The sequence below is a fragment of the Varanus komodoensis genome, unplaced genomic scaffold, assembly GCF_004798865.1.
Source record: "Varanus komodoensis strain SLA01 unplaced genomic scaffold, ASM479886v1 scaffold8, whole genome shotgun sequence".
Lineage (NCBI taxonomy): Eukaryota > Metazoa > Chordata > Lepidosauria > Squamata > Varanidae > Varanus > Varanus komodoensis.
Genome location: NW_025336481.1, coordinates 17,406,016 through 17,421,354, shown reverse-complemented (window position 1 = coordinate 17,421,354; position 15,339 = coordinate 17,406,016). Strand labels below are relative to the sequence as shown.

The 15,339-nt window shown below is 41.6% G+C and overlaps 1 protein-coding gene across 1 annotated transcript in view; it reads right to left on the bottom strand.

Moving 5' to 3' along the window:
* The window catches only part of CACNA1I (calcium voltage-gated channel subunit alpha1 I), a 284,889-nt gene that overhangs the window by 79,225 nt on the left and 190,325 nt on the right, over positions 1-15,339 (bottom strand). The window contains exons 8-9 of the mRNA XM_044455382.1: positions 14,174-14,480; positions 10,570-10,973 (exon numbers count right to left, since the gene is read on the bottom strand). Coding sequence (XP_044311317.1) covers positions 10,570-10,973; positions 14,174-14,480 — 711 coding nt within the window. The remainder of the gene's footprint in view (positions 1-10,569; positions 10,974-14,173; positions 14,481-15,339) is intronic.

The following is a 15,339-nucleotide window of genomic DNA, read 5'->3' as shown; positions in this document are numbered from 1 at the left end:
CCTGGGCTGATGAGATTTGGAGGGCAATATCTGCAGAGTGACAAGTTGCCCAGCCCCATCGAAAATACACATTACATTAGTACAGCCTTACTATGCTCTCTTAATTTGGAATCAATTATAACATTATGGCAATTATAACATTGCACTATGTTTTACATTTTTTCCGTGCCCCAGTTGAAAGAGAAAGCATGGGTCACTGGAAATACAATACTGAATGATGTCTTGACATGTTTCTCAACTTTCATGCTGATACGTATTTCAGGCTTCAAGGGAAATTCCACATTGTGCTGTGCTTTTACAGATTTCCCGGCTCTTTTGAAAATTGGAACAAGGATCACGCTAGGGACATTTCAATGCCTCAGTATTCATGGGAGTGATTGGCAATTACAGCAACAATGAATGTGCTATGTGAGGAAGTTACTGCAAGCACAAGCAAACTCAGGGGTGATTGCTAGCACAGACAATGTCTGGAAAATTCAACAGCTACTACAGCAGGAATATTGAGGGAAGATGTGTGGCTTGCATAAAACAAATCAGCAACAGGTGCATATTTACCTCACTTAAAGAGAACTAATGGAAAGGTTATAACAATGGGGTTTTTCTAGCTGGATGCTCATGTTTATCTGTAGATTTTTGCCATAGAGGCAGAGAAATATCAAAGTTGGCTAAAGACACCATCCTATGAATGTTTTGGGAGAAAAAAATCTTGCAGCTCTCAGCATTTCCCATCAGCACAATTTGTTGGAGAATTCTGGGAATTGTGAAGCTTTGATCTGCCTAAATATATACATTATTGCACCCTAACTGTGTGCAGTGCTTCTGTTGATCTCCTGTTTGGATGTGCATTTGTCTGTGTGATGGTGAGCAACACAGATATGAACATAAGCCCAGAAATGCATCTGCAAACAGCCACCCTACGGAAAGTCCAGCAGAAATGAGAAAAAAGCAAAGATACCAATTCCAGTTCAAAGGTTAATGAGAAAAGTAACGTGGCATCAGGATATGGTGGTAGATTGTCTTGCTCCCTTCTGCTGACACATCTGCTCCCTTTCTTTTTCTGTGGCAAAGCAAAGACCTGATGTTTTAAAAGTCAAATTTGTCTCTCTTCTAAGGAAAAGGTCACCTGTTCTGCTCACTCTCCTCTCCTCCTGACAACTGTTTTTCTAGTCAAGTGCAAACCTGCTAATCTTTTTCTAATGGGCTGTCAGTCACCCGGGGAATGGTTCTACTCAGAGTGGGGTAAGTAGAGAAGAACATCAGAGAGAGAGACAGAAGATACAGGAATGGAAACATGTTGACAATGTCATGTTAGAGGAAGAAAAAGAAAAACAGAAAGCAGATATAAAACTAGAGATCACAGATTGAAAGGGGGAAGGAGATCAGAGAACATGATGGAAAGAGGAAACCAGAAATGTTGTTTTAATATTAATATCTGAACTGTTGTTTATTCAGAGAACTATACTACTCTATAAAGTGAATGTGTGTGTCAACAAGTGAATTAGTGACCATTATTGTAACAGTAATGTTCTGAAACTTATTTCTGTTATTGCATTGGTGTTTTTGTGTGGTGAGTTGCTTTGAGCACAGCAATATGGCAAAAGGGCATACAAGTGAAAGCAGCAGCAGCAGCAGCATACAACAACCAATTAGGAGGATGGAAAATAAGAGGAATGGAGACAATACAACCTCATACAGCATAAAGAGAGCCTGAATCACTACCATGGCTTCAGAGATGCAAAATCAGTGTGAAAATTGCTATTTGTTTTGTGTCTGGGGTGCTCAGAAGCTCCCTGCCTTCTGCCCTAGCTCACCTTCCAAGAAATTCTATTCCATCACTTCTGAGACTGATGTGATTACTGTAGATCAGGAGTGCAAAAATATCTGATGAGCAGAGCAATTCTGTGGCTGCTAGACACCATCTAGGTGGCCACATGATTTTTCGAATTCCCAGTTTAAGAGGTCAGAAAATTGCTTGGGCCCTCTAACTGGGACTGCATGCTTGAATCTCCCTCCCCCGTTCAGAAATGGTATGGGAAGAACTGTGCTGGCTTATTTTTCAAGGTCATAAAAGCAGCCTCAAAGAAGACAGAATTTGTCCTGGTAGTGCCTCAGCCTCCTTCCCTCTAGCTTCAAAGTGCTGCACTTAGATGGCTGATATTGGTCCTCTAAGTGCTCTACAAAGTGAGGGAAGTGCAAAAGCTCATTCTGCCTCTATGCTTCTTCTGTCTTGTGTAGGGTGCCCACAATCCTGTGAATTCAGATGGTAACTAGCAGCTGCACAGGATGGAATTCTAAGCTGGTGGCTGGCGGTATGAAAACTGGAGGATCTTCATTCAGGAAGAAATCATAATCACCACAATCTACTGTATTGCTGAAAAAGGTCAAAGAAAAGTAATATGTAGAATTTTATCACAGAAAGCTGAAACATGAACATACTTGGAAGTTGTAAAATATTTATGTTTAGTACATAAATAGCTCCACAACAAGTTTCCTGAACATTAAATCTTCATGGAACTGGCAGTGATAAAACAGACTATTCATATATATACAAATCAAAACTTGGGACTCTGGAGAAATCTAGCAAGAGTGATAATTGGTGGGATAATATTAATATAATTGAACTGCTCTTGCTCAGTAGATGTAATAGGACCAAATAACTATATCCAGTTGTTATTTTACAGCTATTTAATCATCTGCAGAACTGGCCCAAATCTTTTTGTGATTCCCAAGAGTTCCACTATCAACTTGAAAATTCTACAACCAGTATCCCATGATTCAAGGAGGGCTTGTGGATCATTTTTTATTTCATGGAAACTTCCCCCAAATGCCACTTGGGTATTCTGTACAGTTGAGCCCTTCTCATTTCATACCAACAGTATGTAAAACCAATCTTAAAGGGTATTAAATAATAAATACATTAAAATCATCATATGAACAGAGTAGTTCAGTAAGAAGTCAGGAAATGCTTGAATAAATAGAGGGTCTTCAAGAAAATAAATGGAGAACAGATTTAGGAATATTCTTAGCTATCATGCCTATCTCCCATTATCTGTCTAATGCCTTTCTGAAGACAGTGGTCATCAGCATACCCTGTGACAGGGCATCCTATGTATTAATGATGCAGCCGTTTGAAAGTTGATATAAAAAGGGAGATGCCAGGGGCAGTATACCCCTGCCTGGGACCTGCAGCTCCTGGCCCTTGATGCATGTAATTGGGCTGGCATTCCTTAGAGGTAAAGTCAAGGCATGCTGCCGTACTTGCTTAGAGCTATTTGTGTCTTCATTCTTGCTTACTACCTTCTAGGGCTGAGCCCCAGTGCTGATTTTTAAAAACCCATGGTTCTGAGGCTAAGCAGTGGTCAACCCTGCCTCAAATGAAATGCTTCCTGGAGGTGCTACCTTGTGTGGTTGTTTTGTTGAGATACTTATAAAAGTACATTATCTCAGGCTAGCACAAATCTCAAAAAACACTTGTTTTATCTCTCACCTAAATCTTCCTTTTGCAACATAGCTTCTGGATAACCTCCTCTCTCATATAAGACTTGTGTTTATTGCTTTTGAATAATGGTAGATGATTATCCTGACTGACCTCTGTCCTAAGTCATTGCCAATCAAACAGATATCTGTTCAGCTCTGTTAATCTTACTTTTGTGCCAGGTCTTCCCTTTTAAAATAATGATTTATGTTTTTACAGTGCCTGCCTCTGGACATCACTCCCCTCCCGCATTTGCCTACATTAGTCTTATTATGCTAAATAGGGCTTTTAATCAACACAGGCGCTCTTGAAAGATTATGCCCACACAGTCTGATTCACAACAGACTCTGGGCTATGAATATTCCACAAACATCGATTGTGGGCTGGATAGTTGGCAAATGTGAGGATATTATACATACAGCAGAAATGTGAGTGGCATTTTCCATGATCAATCACTATCCTACCAAGCTTTTACAGGAAAAACAAAATAGAATCAGGGGACACTACTTGGTTACGTGGATATAAAATGGAAGCTGGGGGGGGGGGAGTGGCAACTTGTTGCTCTCTAGTTGTTTTTTCCTACAGCTCCTATCAGTCCTAGACAACATACCCAATGGTAAGGGATCACAGGAGTTGTAGGGCAAAGTATCTGGAGTGCCACAGGTTACCTTTGTTGCTATACTGCATCTTTAATATTCCCACCATGCCACTGCTGCAGACTGTGTGCAGGATTCTCACAACCACCAGTCTGTAGTGACACAGCAAGTGCTTGCCTCCTATGACAATGTCAGGAATAGGACCCCTGACTCTCATGGTTGACCACTTCTTTCTTTCCACCACCCGTAGTTTGGTAGGATCCTGGCATTTATGCAGTTTTCCCAACTTTGGAAGGGTTTAAAGGCCTCTCCTAAGGCTTAGTTACTAGCAGTAAGCACATCAAACTAAAATGTACTAGTTGTATTTTACCCCTTTGTTGCACTTTTGCCTTCAACCTTGCCCACCACTAGTATGTGAAAGTTTCCCCACAATAGAATTCAGCCATTGAGCTCAACAAAATTCAACAGCCCTGTTATAATGAATGGAGCTGAAGGATAGCTGCCACGCCTCACTTGCCTCATAATGCAAAGCAGCATGTTATAAACTGTCCGGGCAGCTTCAGCTATTGGGTGGCCTGTAAATTCAATAAATAAATTCCACTCTGTCAGCAGGTACCATTAAACATCAAGTGGTAATAATCAGAAGTGGAGTAGTAGGTTCAGAGTTCAGGTAAATACAACAGGTTGAAAGCATCTTGTTGTACTTGGACTACTAAACTCAGTGGCTGTGGATGAGGGTCCAGCCTCCTCCTCAATGGCCACTGTGTTTTCCTCTTGGGTTCCTGTCTCTGCCTCGTCTGCATCATTCTCAGATGCAGCTAGATGAATCAAGCTCTTCTTCAGACAAGGACTCCTCAAGGGAAAGCATGGCTAAAGGGGAATTAGACACATTTGTGAAGGACAAAGCTACCTAGGGCTACTGGTGATGATAGTGCTGTATTTCCCCCAGTATAGGAGGTTGTATGCCTCTAACTGTAGGTTGGTGGGGAACATGAGGAGGAGGGTGATATTGTGAACTTTCCACTGGCAACTGGTTGACACTGTGGAAATACAGTGGTGCACCAAATAGGCCTAGTGCAGGATGGCTGTTACAGGTTACAGCTCAAAACAGACCTTTTGGGAAATGCTCAGACCTAAAGAGGTGAGGAAAGCTCTTGACTAAGCAAAGCACTCACTGACCCTGTCACACTCTTCCCTATCATTGCAATGTCCACTCTGGTTGTTCCAATAATAAACTGCTCTGCTGCATGATAAACAAACCATTTTGGTGGGAGAACCTTGACTGTATCAGTTGCAAACCTCCAGAAAGCAATTGATACTGTTTTTACTAACTTTTTAGGCAAAATAACAAACACAGCCTGGCCTTCCAAACCTTTTGGGATGTTTTTCTCAACTCTATATCCCCTGATGTTTAACACTCCTGGGATTCTCACATGCATGAGTTTCAGTGGAGTGCACATACCATAGCCAGCTAATTAATGTAAGGGGTGAAATGCACAGTCCAGTTACAGCAGCACTAAAAATGCACCAATAACAAAGAAAGGCTGGGAAGCAAAGTGTGTTGGAAGCAGGCAAGCATCAGACAAAACATTAAACATTCCATGCTTGCTCTTTCTGAAAAGTCCTTTGCAGTAGGGCCAACTCTAGGTTTTTGATAGCCTTTGGAAAAAAGTACCCTCAATGCTCCCCATTCCTTAGTGGGTCAAGTTTTCACTGCCATTGCATCATCTTCTTTCTCGTCCTTGCCACCACTTGCTTGCTTGACAGGCAGGCAGGTAGGAAGCAAGGAGGCAATGGCAGCTCTTGTGCCTCCTTCTCCATCACCACCACTGCCTGGGCCCAAGTGAAAGCCAGGTAAGCAAGCAGGATGCCATCGTGAAGAGGAGCAGCACCTGCAGGGGCTCTTGCTATTGTCCCTTGCTAGGGTGTGGTCCCTTGGCAGGGCCCAACCATGCCAGCTTTAAAGCAGACATCATCTGAGTAACATCGCCCCAACACACACACACACACACACACACTTTGGAAGAACCCCATTCATCCTGCTTGTGATTGGCAGGATAACTGGCTAGCCCTGGTCATACACAGCCACCTCCCCTTGCCTCGAAACAAGTTTCAAAGTTTCAAGTTTCAAAAGAAAACCTGGTAAAATGTTTAAAATAAGGCAGCAAACAAACATTCAATCACATAAACCACTGAGGCCTGCCTGGCACCAACATTGCCATCTTTTTGGCATCAGGTTAAAGGTCTTCTACTCTCAGGCATTTAGTGACATATGATGGAACATGTCAGTTGTTTTAATCAGGTCTAGTTTTTATTGACATTTAAAACTGTTTAAAGTGTTTAAATTTTATATATTGGAAGTATACATCAGACACTGTGTTTCATTGTGTCTGTTTTTTTTTTATTGTAACCATTTTTATTGTTGTACTTTGATGAATTGTTGTGAATAACCACAAAGCTTTGGCTATTGGGTGGTATAGAAAGAAGAAGAGGTGGAGGAAGTGGCAGTGGCAGCAGCATGAAAAAATTATCATTAAAAATCTTAAAAGGTGGTGGTCAGTTCCCCTGAATTATGGAGTAAAGTCAAAGATGAATCAGCATTGGATACAAAGGTAAGGGCATTTTGGCGGTGGGGGGGGGGGTGGAATCGGGCTCTGCCAAGTGCGAAAAAAGAGCACTGCTGTCTAGCAGTGTTTTGGGGTAAGTTAGAACACAACTTGGGAAGCAGCATTCTTGTAGGGGAAATGTGGGTGGTTTTGATGGGGCTGCTATTATCTTGCCTAATTCTTCTAGTGACTGAGCCATGTCACCCTAACAGGCCATGTCCAATCTTACATACTGCCTTGCCAATACATATAAAAGATGTCCTGAAAAACACAGAAAGGATCACAGTCTAATTTCTGCTGATCACACATTGGAGGACAACCCTAATTTGTATTGTGCAGTCTTGCTTACTATGGGGAGAGGTGTAGAACATGCTGTGACAGGCCTTCCTGTCAACCTTTCTGCACCAGAGTAAGACAGCCCCTCTGTACTAAGGCATCTGAAGACATCTAATTTTTATTTAATGGCTTGATGGGAGCTTTCATGCCAGATTTTTGTAAACAGATCTATTTGGTCAGCTCCCAAACAGTAATCTTTAAAAACAGTTCTTAAAAATGTTGTAGTGTGGAAAATTATGTATTATTTTTATAGTGCTATGTTCTGTTTTTAAGAATGGTTGTAAACCTTCCAGAGAGGTTTGCCTATTGGCTGGTATAGACATAAATACATATGTGGGGCTACCCTTCAAGGCAGTTTGGATACTTAATTTAGTCCAGAACAGAGTAGCCAGGCATTTGATGGGGACCAATAGATATGCTCATATAACACTGGTCCTGTATCATCTGCACTGGCTACCAAATGAAGTCCAGCTCCAATTTAAAGAGATAACAATGTCATATAAAGCCCTAAATGGTTTAGGGCCTGGGTCTCTAAAGGAGCATCTCCTTCCATATACACCTGCCCATCCCCTTTTCAAAGGAGATTAGAAGAGTGGCTACCTAAAAACTTTCTGCAATAGTGTCCCACCTCTAGAACCTGCTCCCCAGAGAGTTATGCCTGGCGCTTTATTCATTTCGGCACCAGGCCAAAACCATTTTACTTCCCCCATATTTTAAGGATTGTGCTTTTTTCATGTTGGTTTAATTAGATATTTATATTCAGTTTTTGTGCGCTGCCACTGTATTGTATTGTACTGCCATCCTGGGACTTTTGTATAGGATGGGATAGAAATGCCCCCAAATAAATAAATAAAGCTAACTCAGTCAAATAAAAAATGCATCTTAAACAAGCACTCCAGATAAACCCATATTCCAGAGAATGCATTAACGGCTAGGCAAGGACGCACTCAAATAATCTCATGCTCTCACATTACAATGTGCTGAATGAAGATCACAGGAACAGGTGCCAACAGATATGGTTCACCTGGGTTTGATAAAGAATTGACTTTTTCATGCAGAAATGGCTGCATTTTGTGAAGCAGACTGTGGATTTCTATGAGCAAGTACACATCCTTAATGCATATTCTTTGCATCATAAACTGGATAACAGCAAACACACATGTGTGTGCATGTGTGCTCATGCACACACATTTATTTCACAAAGAGTTATGATGTATAATGTTCATTAAAACAGGCATATTATCAACATTCTATAGACACCCCACATTAGCATGAAGCTACTTTGGAAATATATCTGGTAGCAGAATGCAACTAATTTGCATGAATTAATTGCCTTTGTTAACATAAATTGCCAATTGTTTTCATGAACTTATTTGAGGCCAAATTAGGAACTGTTACATTCTGATGTGGAAAAGTTTAACCAGCTCTTGAAAGACTGGGGTAAAAATCCTGAATAATGAAAAGCAACAAATGAGGAAATCTTTCACCAGGTTCACAGTTATTGTACTGCATCTGGTAGCGAAGCACTTTATAAATAACAATTAGAACAATAATCCCTACACTTAGAATCCCTCAGTATGTTGCTATAAAATGTCAAAATAATGTTTGCAACAAGGCCTGTCTGCCAACTCAGAAATAAAATGACTGCTGTAGTTGTCAAGTGCCTTCGCACACTTTTCTGAGCCACATATACATGCCTAGAAAACTGCATCCATCACACAGGCAATGCTGCCATGGGACAGGAGGGCGGTCACTTAGGTTATCAATAGTAACCAACCAACCAGAATGCCATAAATTTATCTCCAGAACCGGCACAGAACATAGTAAATGCTTGATGATGATGATGATGATGATTTTAAATGTTGCAACAGCCATGAGGACTTCTTTAGGAGTGGAGCTGGTGGCTCTTAGGTTGCAACCACACTCAATATTATGCGGCTGAAATGCATAATTCATTGTTATATGCTGAGGTTTTGACAATGAAGAGAATCAAAATGGTGTCTTGACAGGCAGCTGATTCCTCTTATCTTGATTCATTCCTTACAGATAATAAGAACTTAAAAGGTGGGTTCCTGCCCCCTCTATGTCTTGAGAGGATGAAAGGCTTAAGCTCAGCTCATGTAGGCCCTACCTGACTCTCTTAGACCTCTGAACAGACAGGCTATGCCTGTGAGTCTCTTAATTAAGCGGGAAAGACTAGCAAGCGGATAGATTTTGTTTGAATAGTGGGTGAAGTACCTCTGCTGTCCCCAGAGGGTATATTAAACTAAACCAAATAGACTAAGCATTCAGTTAGCTAATGAAGGGAGAAATGAGATAGAAAGTGGGAATGTGGTGGGAGGTGGGAGGTGGGGGTGGCAAAGATGACAACAGAGGGGAGAGATCCATTTAAATGGGTATTTGGGAGAAGGACAAGAGAAGGGAGAAAGAGATGGGAGAAAAGCTAGGCAGGAATGAAAGGCAAATGTGAAACAAGAAAATGACAGTAGGTGGAGGCAAAAGGAGAGGAAGCCCACTTCATTTCTAATTTGTTACTAGGTAACATTTGTTTAGCAGCTTAATAACCGATGTTACCTGATGGCCATAAGAGCGACTTCTGTTGAAAAATCTCAGTAGGGTAATACTTTTGTTAGCACCAAGCAGAATGCTGTAAAGTCATCTCCAGAGTTGATACAGAACCAAGCAATTGCTAGATTTTTGTTTTGTTTCGTCTCAAAATAACAGCCATAATAGAATCTTTGTCCCAGAAGCTTTCAGTGCCATCTGAAATCTCTAGTACCTAGCTCTGACTAATCTGATTAAATATCAACAGCTCTTTTTAAACTCCACCTTAAGGCTGTTGCTAACTGCATACTTTCAGGCTTTAACATAATGCCCTATTTTTTCTCTTCCACCCATGCATTTTTCTTTAACTTTCAGCCTGAATTAGTGAACTAGAGAACTCAAGCGTTTCCTTGTGACTTTTGGTTGGCTCTAATAAAGGTATTGCTCTCCTGTAGCTTTTGATTTTTTTTTTCTGATGGACCAACACAGCTGCCTGTGGTTTTTATAGTCTACTTCCATCTCACTCATCCCGCTGCCAGGTTCTTTATGCCATTTGCAGAGGTATCCAATCTCTTCAACAGTCCTCAGTCCACCAGGCACTGTTGCTACTGCAAAGGGTTTCCTTCACATGTGATGCTTAGGAAGGAATGTGAATAAGAGCAGAGCTTGAAGGTTGTGAACAAGAAATAATCACAGAAAAGGAGAATGGGAATAGTTCTGAGGATAAGTGGCAAATACAGAAGACATTTTTTTACTTCCTTTCACTTCCAATTTGCTTACTGCCCAGATGAAGCCTCATGATTCTGTAAGTGGGTCTCTGACCCCATGATTTACCAGCCCCAAGGGATGCTAAGATGTCTAGAGAAAGGGCAAACCAATTTGGACATTGTTATATTCATCCCTGTAGGTCTATCAAATGTCACAACATGCTAGTCCACCCATTTCAAACTGCATAATATCATCTCTGACTGCCAAATTAATATATTGGCCTCACCTGCACCAGTCTAATTACCTGTTCATGATGCTCAATGCCCATGCTGATGGTGTTCACAAGGATGGCAATCATGATACCACGGTTGAAGTACTTGCTCTCCACGATTCCCCTCAGTTTGACCCTCACTTCTTGCCACATGTCACTGCAGAGTGTCAACTGTCCACCATCTTCTCCATCCTCTTCTTCTTTTTCTGGGTCTTCAGCCTCCACACTTCCTTTCCTTCCATCTCCCTCCTCCTCGCTATCTCCCCCTTCTTCCTGATCTGAATCAGCACTGTCGAGCACCGAAAGTCTCCGGGCTGTTTCCTGTTGGGTCTTGTGACATCTTGGACAGTCGCTGGGATCAGAGGTCAATGTCATGGCAATAGGCTGGCCTATGCCTTGAAGCACACAATCAGCAGAATTTATTTTCTGGCAACGTCCTGCATAATCAACAATAGACACATGGTTCAGACTTAAGGACTAAAGATTCATTTGTCAGAGCAGTGTAACAGTTCCGCATCTAAGTATTTAATTAAGCAAAGCAGCTCCTACAATTGGGTTGCTAGCCATTTTAACAGTGAAGAAAATTAAGCACTGGAACTGCCTGCCAAGGGAAGTGGTAAGCTCATAATCACAGAGGGACTTGAAATGAAAATTGCTTGTCTCTCAGAGACACGCTCTACTTCAGCCAGAGTAGATTGGACCTGATTGTGTTCAGCTATGTAGCTGGGGTAGAATAAATCTCCAGGCAGGAGGAATCATTAAACAAGGGGCCATGGCCTGTTTTATCCTGGAATTCAAACAAGAAAAGAAACAAAGAAAAAGAAAAAAAAGGATGATCTAATAGCTTTTTCTCTTTATAATCTGTGAAGACCTATTGATCATGTAACTGCAACTTCCATCACAACAATTTGGGGGGCACCAGGTTGGCAAAAGTTGACATAAAGACATATTTCAAAAACACATTTAAAAACATGGAAAAGGTACTGCAGGAATTGTCCTTACTGGTGTCTGTCAGATTTATTTTATTGCTTCCTTTAGTTTTTGGTAAATTTTATTTTTTTCATAATTATTCCTAATGAATTTGTAGGACAGATATGAATATGAAGAAGCAAGCTTCATGTGGCACAATAAGTTTCAAATCTCCCTGATTTCAGGTTAGGATGCTCTTACAGAGATTGGTGAGAAGTCTTACGCTTATTCTCCTTCCCTTCCATCTTTTTTTCATGCACTAAGGGCCACCTCACACATTCTACTTTATATGAACACCTAAGACAGTTTATTATGTGCATATGCAAAGTGTGAATGCAACATGCGGCATGCATAGCTAATCAGAGAAGAGAAATATTCACCAAGGAACTAGGACTCAGTGCAGCTCTCTGTACATTGTTTAGGAAGCGGAAAATGCAATGTGTGAAATCATCTAAAAGAGTTTTTCTTGACAAATGGAACAATACTGGATGGGCTTGTCCAGTTTGACAAATGTGTGATACTTCTTTAATTACCATGGCAGTTGTTACAGCTGAAACATGAGTGACTTAGGGTTCAATTCTGCGCAAGTTTGGGTTGAAAAAATATCCTAGCCCTGGTTCACTTGATGTGACAACCCATCATGGGTTGTCACCTGCAAGGGTTTGTCATGTTATGCAAACCGGATCAATTCCTGCTAGGTGGTTTTGAGTGCAACAATCCACCCTGACAACCCATAGTTTTTTCTAGAGAGTGCTGTATGCATTGGTTGCTGTGCCATCTGAACCTGTATATTGGGAATCCGCCAACAAATCACTTGACAAGAATGGCAAAAAGTCCTTCCTGTTCTTGCCAAGCTTGAGTGGGCACAATCAGTGCCCGCCACTCTACAAGGGCCGAAGTAGCACTCAATAGCAGCTGGAGGCAATGGCAGCCAGAAAGCTGGCTCACTGTGGGAAAGGATCTTTGAGGAGGTCTTGCCCAAGGGCACCTTGAAACCCAGAGCAAACACTGCCCTTCTTCCTTGGCTCCTTCTAGTTGCTTGGAACAGATTTGGAGGTGGTGATGAGCCAGCCTCTCTTTTGCTGCTGCAGGTGCTACCATGGATGTTTGGATGGGAAAGGGCATAGTTTGTGGCAAAGGCTGGTGGGTTGGGGGCTCAATTCATACAGGGACTTGGAGTTCATCATCCCGAGTCTATGTTGTTATGAATCTTTGGCCCTATCATTATTCCTTGCATATCACAGTGAAAGTGGACAAGTTTTCTTTGAGAAGAGGACTGAACATCAAGACAGGAGTGATCATGCTGAAAGAAATCATCAGCTCCAAGTGATAAAATGCTGTTATTATCAGAAAGTCTGAGATGGCAGGCCTGAGAGAAAAAGCTATTTCTTTCTCCTCATCAGCCCCACCTTTGCGAATTCATCTTGATGGAAAGTTAAATACTAAAAGGGAGTTTTGAATGTCATGACTCTCAGATAGAACTGCATGTTCAAACATATAGTCAGCATCTCCTATGAAGCTGCTTAACTGTACCTAACCCCATGCCCATGAAAGGGGATACTGCTACTACTGTAGCAGTGGTTTTCCTTTTGCAGTGCCACTTGGGAGCATGTCCTTCAGGAAGGCTAGGCTGTTTGATGCCATAGTGAAGCAAGAAAAGACCTGGACAACTGGAAAAGCATGCTAGAAGCAGCAACAGGGATGGGGAGGGCATTCCAAGAATTTGGGGTCACAGGTGAGGCATGGGTGGGTGTGTAGCTTCAGTAACTTACTTGACTAGGACTGAAGTTTATCCCACTCGGGGTAGGAGCTGAGCCAGGAATTCTAACAAAGCATGGTGCACTAGCTGGCATGATTCAGGGAGCTGCGAGAAAACAAAGTCCTGCTTGGTCTAGACTAGGCCACAACAGCTGGGATGGATAAGGAAGGATGGTCAGGCACAGGAACCTGAGGAAGGTTCTTTGCATATTTAGGCAGAAAAATGCCTTACAGTTCCCTGCATTTCCAGTGAGAGTGGCTGGCTGGGAAATGCTAGCAGTTGTAAGACTTCTTTTCCTGTCCAAAGGTACCTGGGATTGCACACTAAATCAAGGATCCCACGCAGTTTTCCCAATGAATAGACAGATTATACTCATTCCTTCACCAAAGCATTGTTCTCTGCTTGGGCCTACTAGAGAATGACTTCACTGGCATAAATGTAGGTCATGTGCTTCGAGTAAGAAAGAGGGAGAACTTGATTTGGTCCTCATTTGTAAGGAACTCAACTAATTTTTACTTTCCAGACTAAAAACTGGGTTGGCTGTAATTATCCTTTGGACTGTGCATCCTAAGTTCTCAACTTAAAATGTATTTAAATATGCATTTATTAAAGAGGAGTGCATAAAAATATGTGCATATTTTGGCATTGATTGTATACAAAATGAGGGGTTTTTTTGGGAAATGTAAAAATTTAAATGTGAATTCTCAGACTTCTTTTTTTCAGACCATGGGACAGGATGGGCTTTTGATTCCTTGCACATGAATCTGAACCAGGGCAGAAATAGCCTGCTCCCTCCTTCCTAAATTTTAAATATCCTGAACCACAGAAATGATCTTACTAGTCACTGTATTTTACTTCCTAACCCCCCGCCCCGCCCTTAGTCCAGAGGTTTGGCCTCACTGATCTTACTGTATTGCCTCTGATTGTTCCTGTTCTTGCTCCGCTTGGCAGCGCTTGGCTCTGTTCGGCCCAGGCGTCGATCCTGCAGGCTGTTATAGAAGCCGAGGGTGCGGCGTTTGGCTTTGCGCACAATGTGGCAGACATACTGGAAGATCTCTTCGTAGCAGTCTCCTGGTTCCATGTAGCTGGCCACAGTGCTGGAGGACAGGTAGCGTGCTCTCTGCTCCTGCATCAGCTGGTGCTCTCTCTGCTTGGTCTCCGAAAACTGTGTGGCAATGACCACCAGGCACAGGTTGATCATGAAGAATGAGCCCACCTAAGCATCAGTGGAGAAGAAATACCTCAAGTATAATTAATAGTTGTGCATGTGTGTGTGTTGGAGAATGCCAGGAGACGAGGGGGGAAAGTAGAAAGTATAGTTGAAATGCTGCTTCATAGTGTAATAGATCAGTTATCATTTCTTATTTATTTGACGTACTGTTGATCTCGCCTTTCTACTTTATAAGAGACCTCTAAATCAGTAGACAGCAAGCAAAATCAACCATACAGTGAGATTTATATATTTTTCAAAAAGCAGTGAAGGCTTTGGGGGTGCATACAAGGATGCAAAATGTCCATTCTGCAGGCTCCTGGTACTGCCACTACTCCTATGGCTGCAGGAACAAACCTATTTTTGGCTCAGGTCCCTTGAGGAGATTTTCAACTGCATTTCACCGGGGAAAACACTGCATTGTTTATTTTTGGCTTCATCATTACACAAGCCTGAGCAAAGCACTTTGGCTGATGGGACAAGAAGTATGCTTTGGTCAAACGTCTTGCTTGTGTTTGTCCATCTTGCTCTTTAAGAAATGCTCCATGATGCACAAGTTTTCAAATATCTTTTTTTAATTCACTAAAGATTTCTAATTTAGTATTTATCTTCTTTCATTTTCTTCCATTACATCTTTTCCCTTTTCATTTGCTCATGCATCGCTTCATGTAGGTTGTAAGACTGCAGGCAAGATTATGTTGTTTTTATTCTGTTATTTTTATTTCTAATGTTTCTATACTGTTCAGTGTCTTAGCTTTTAAAAATGCTTAAGGAATGCTAATAATTTATTCAGTAAGATAATTTTTACTGGTGCCTCTGCTATTGGGTTGAAAGCATCCGAATTACTAATTTTAATTTAAATGAT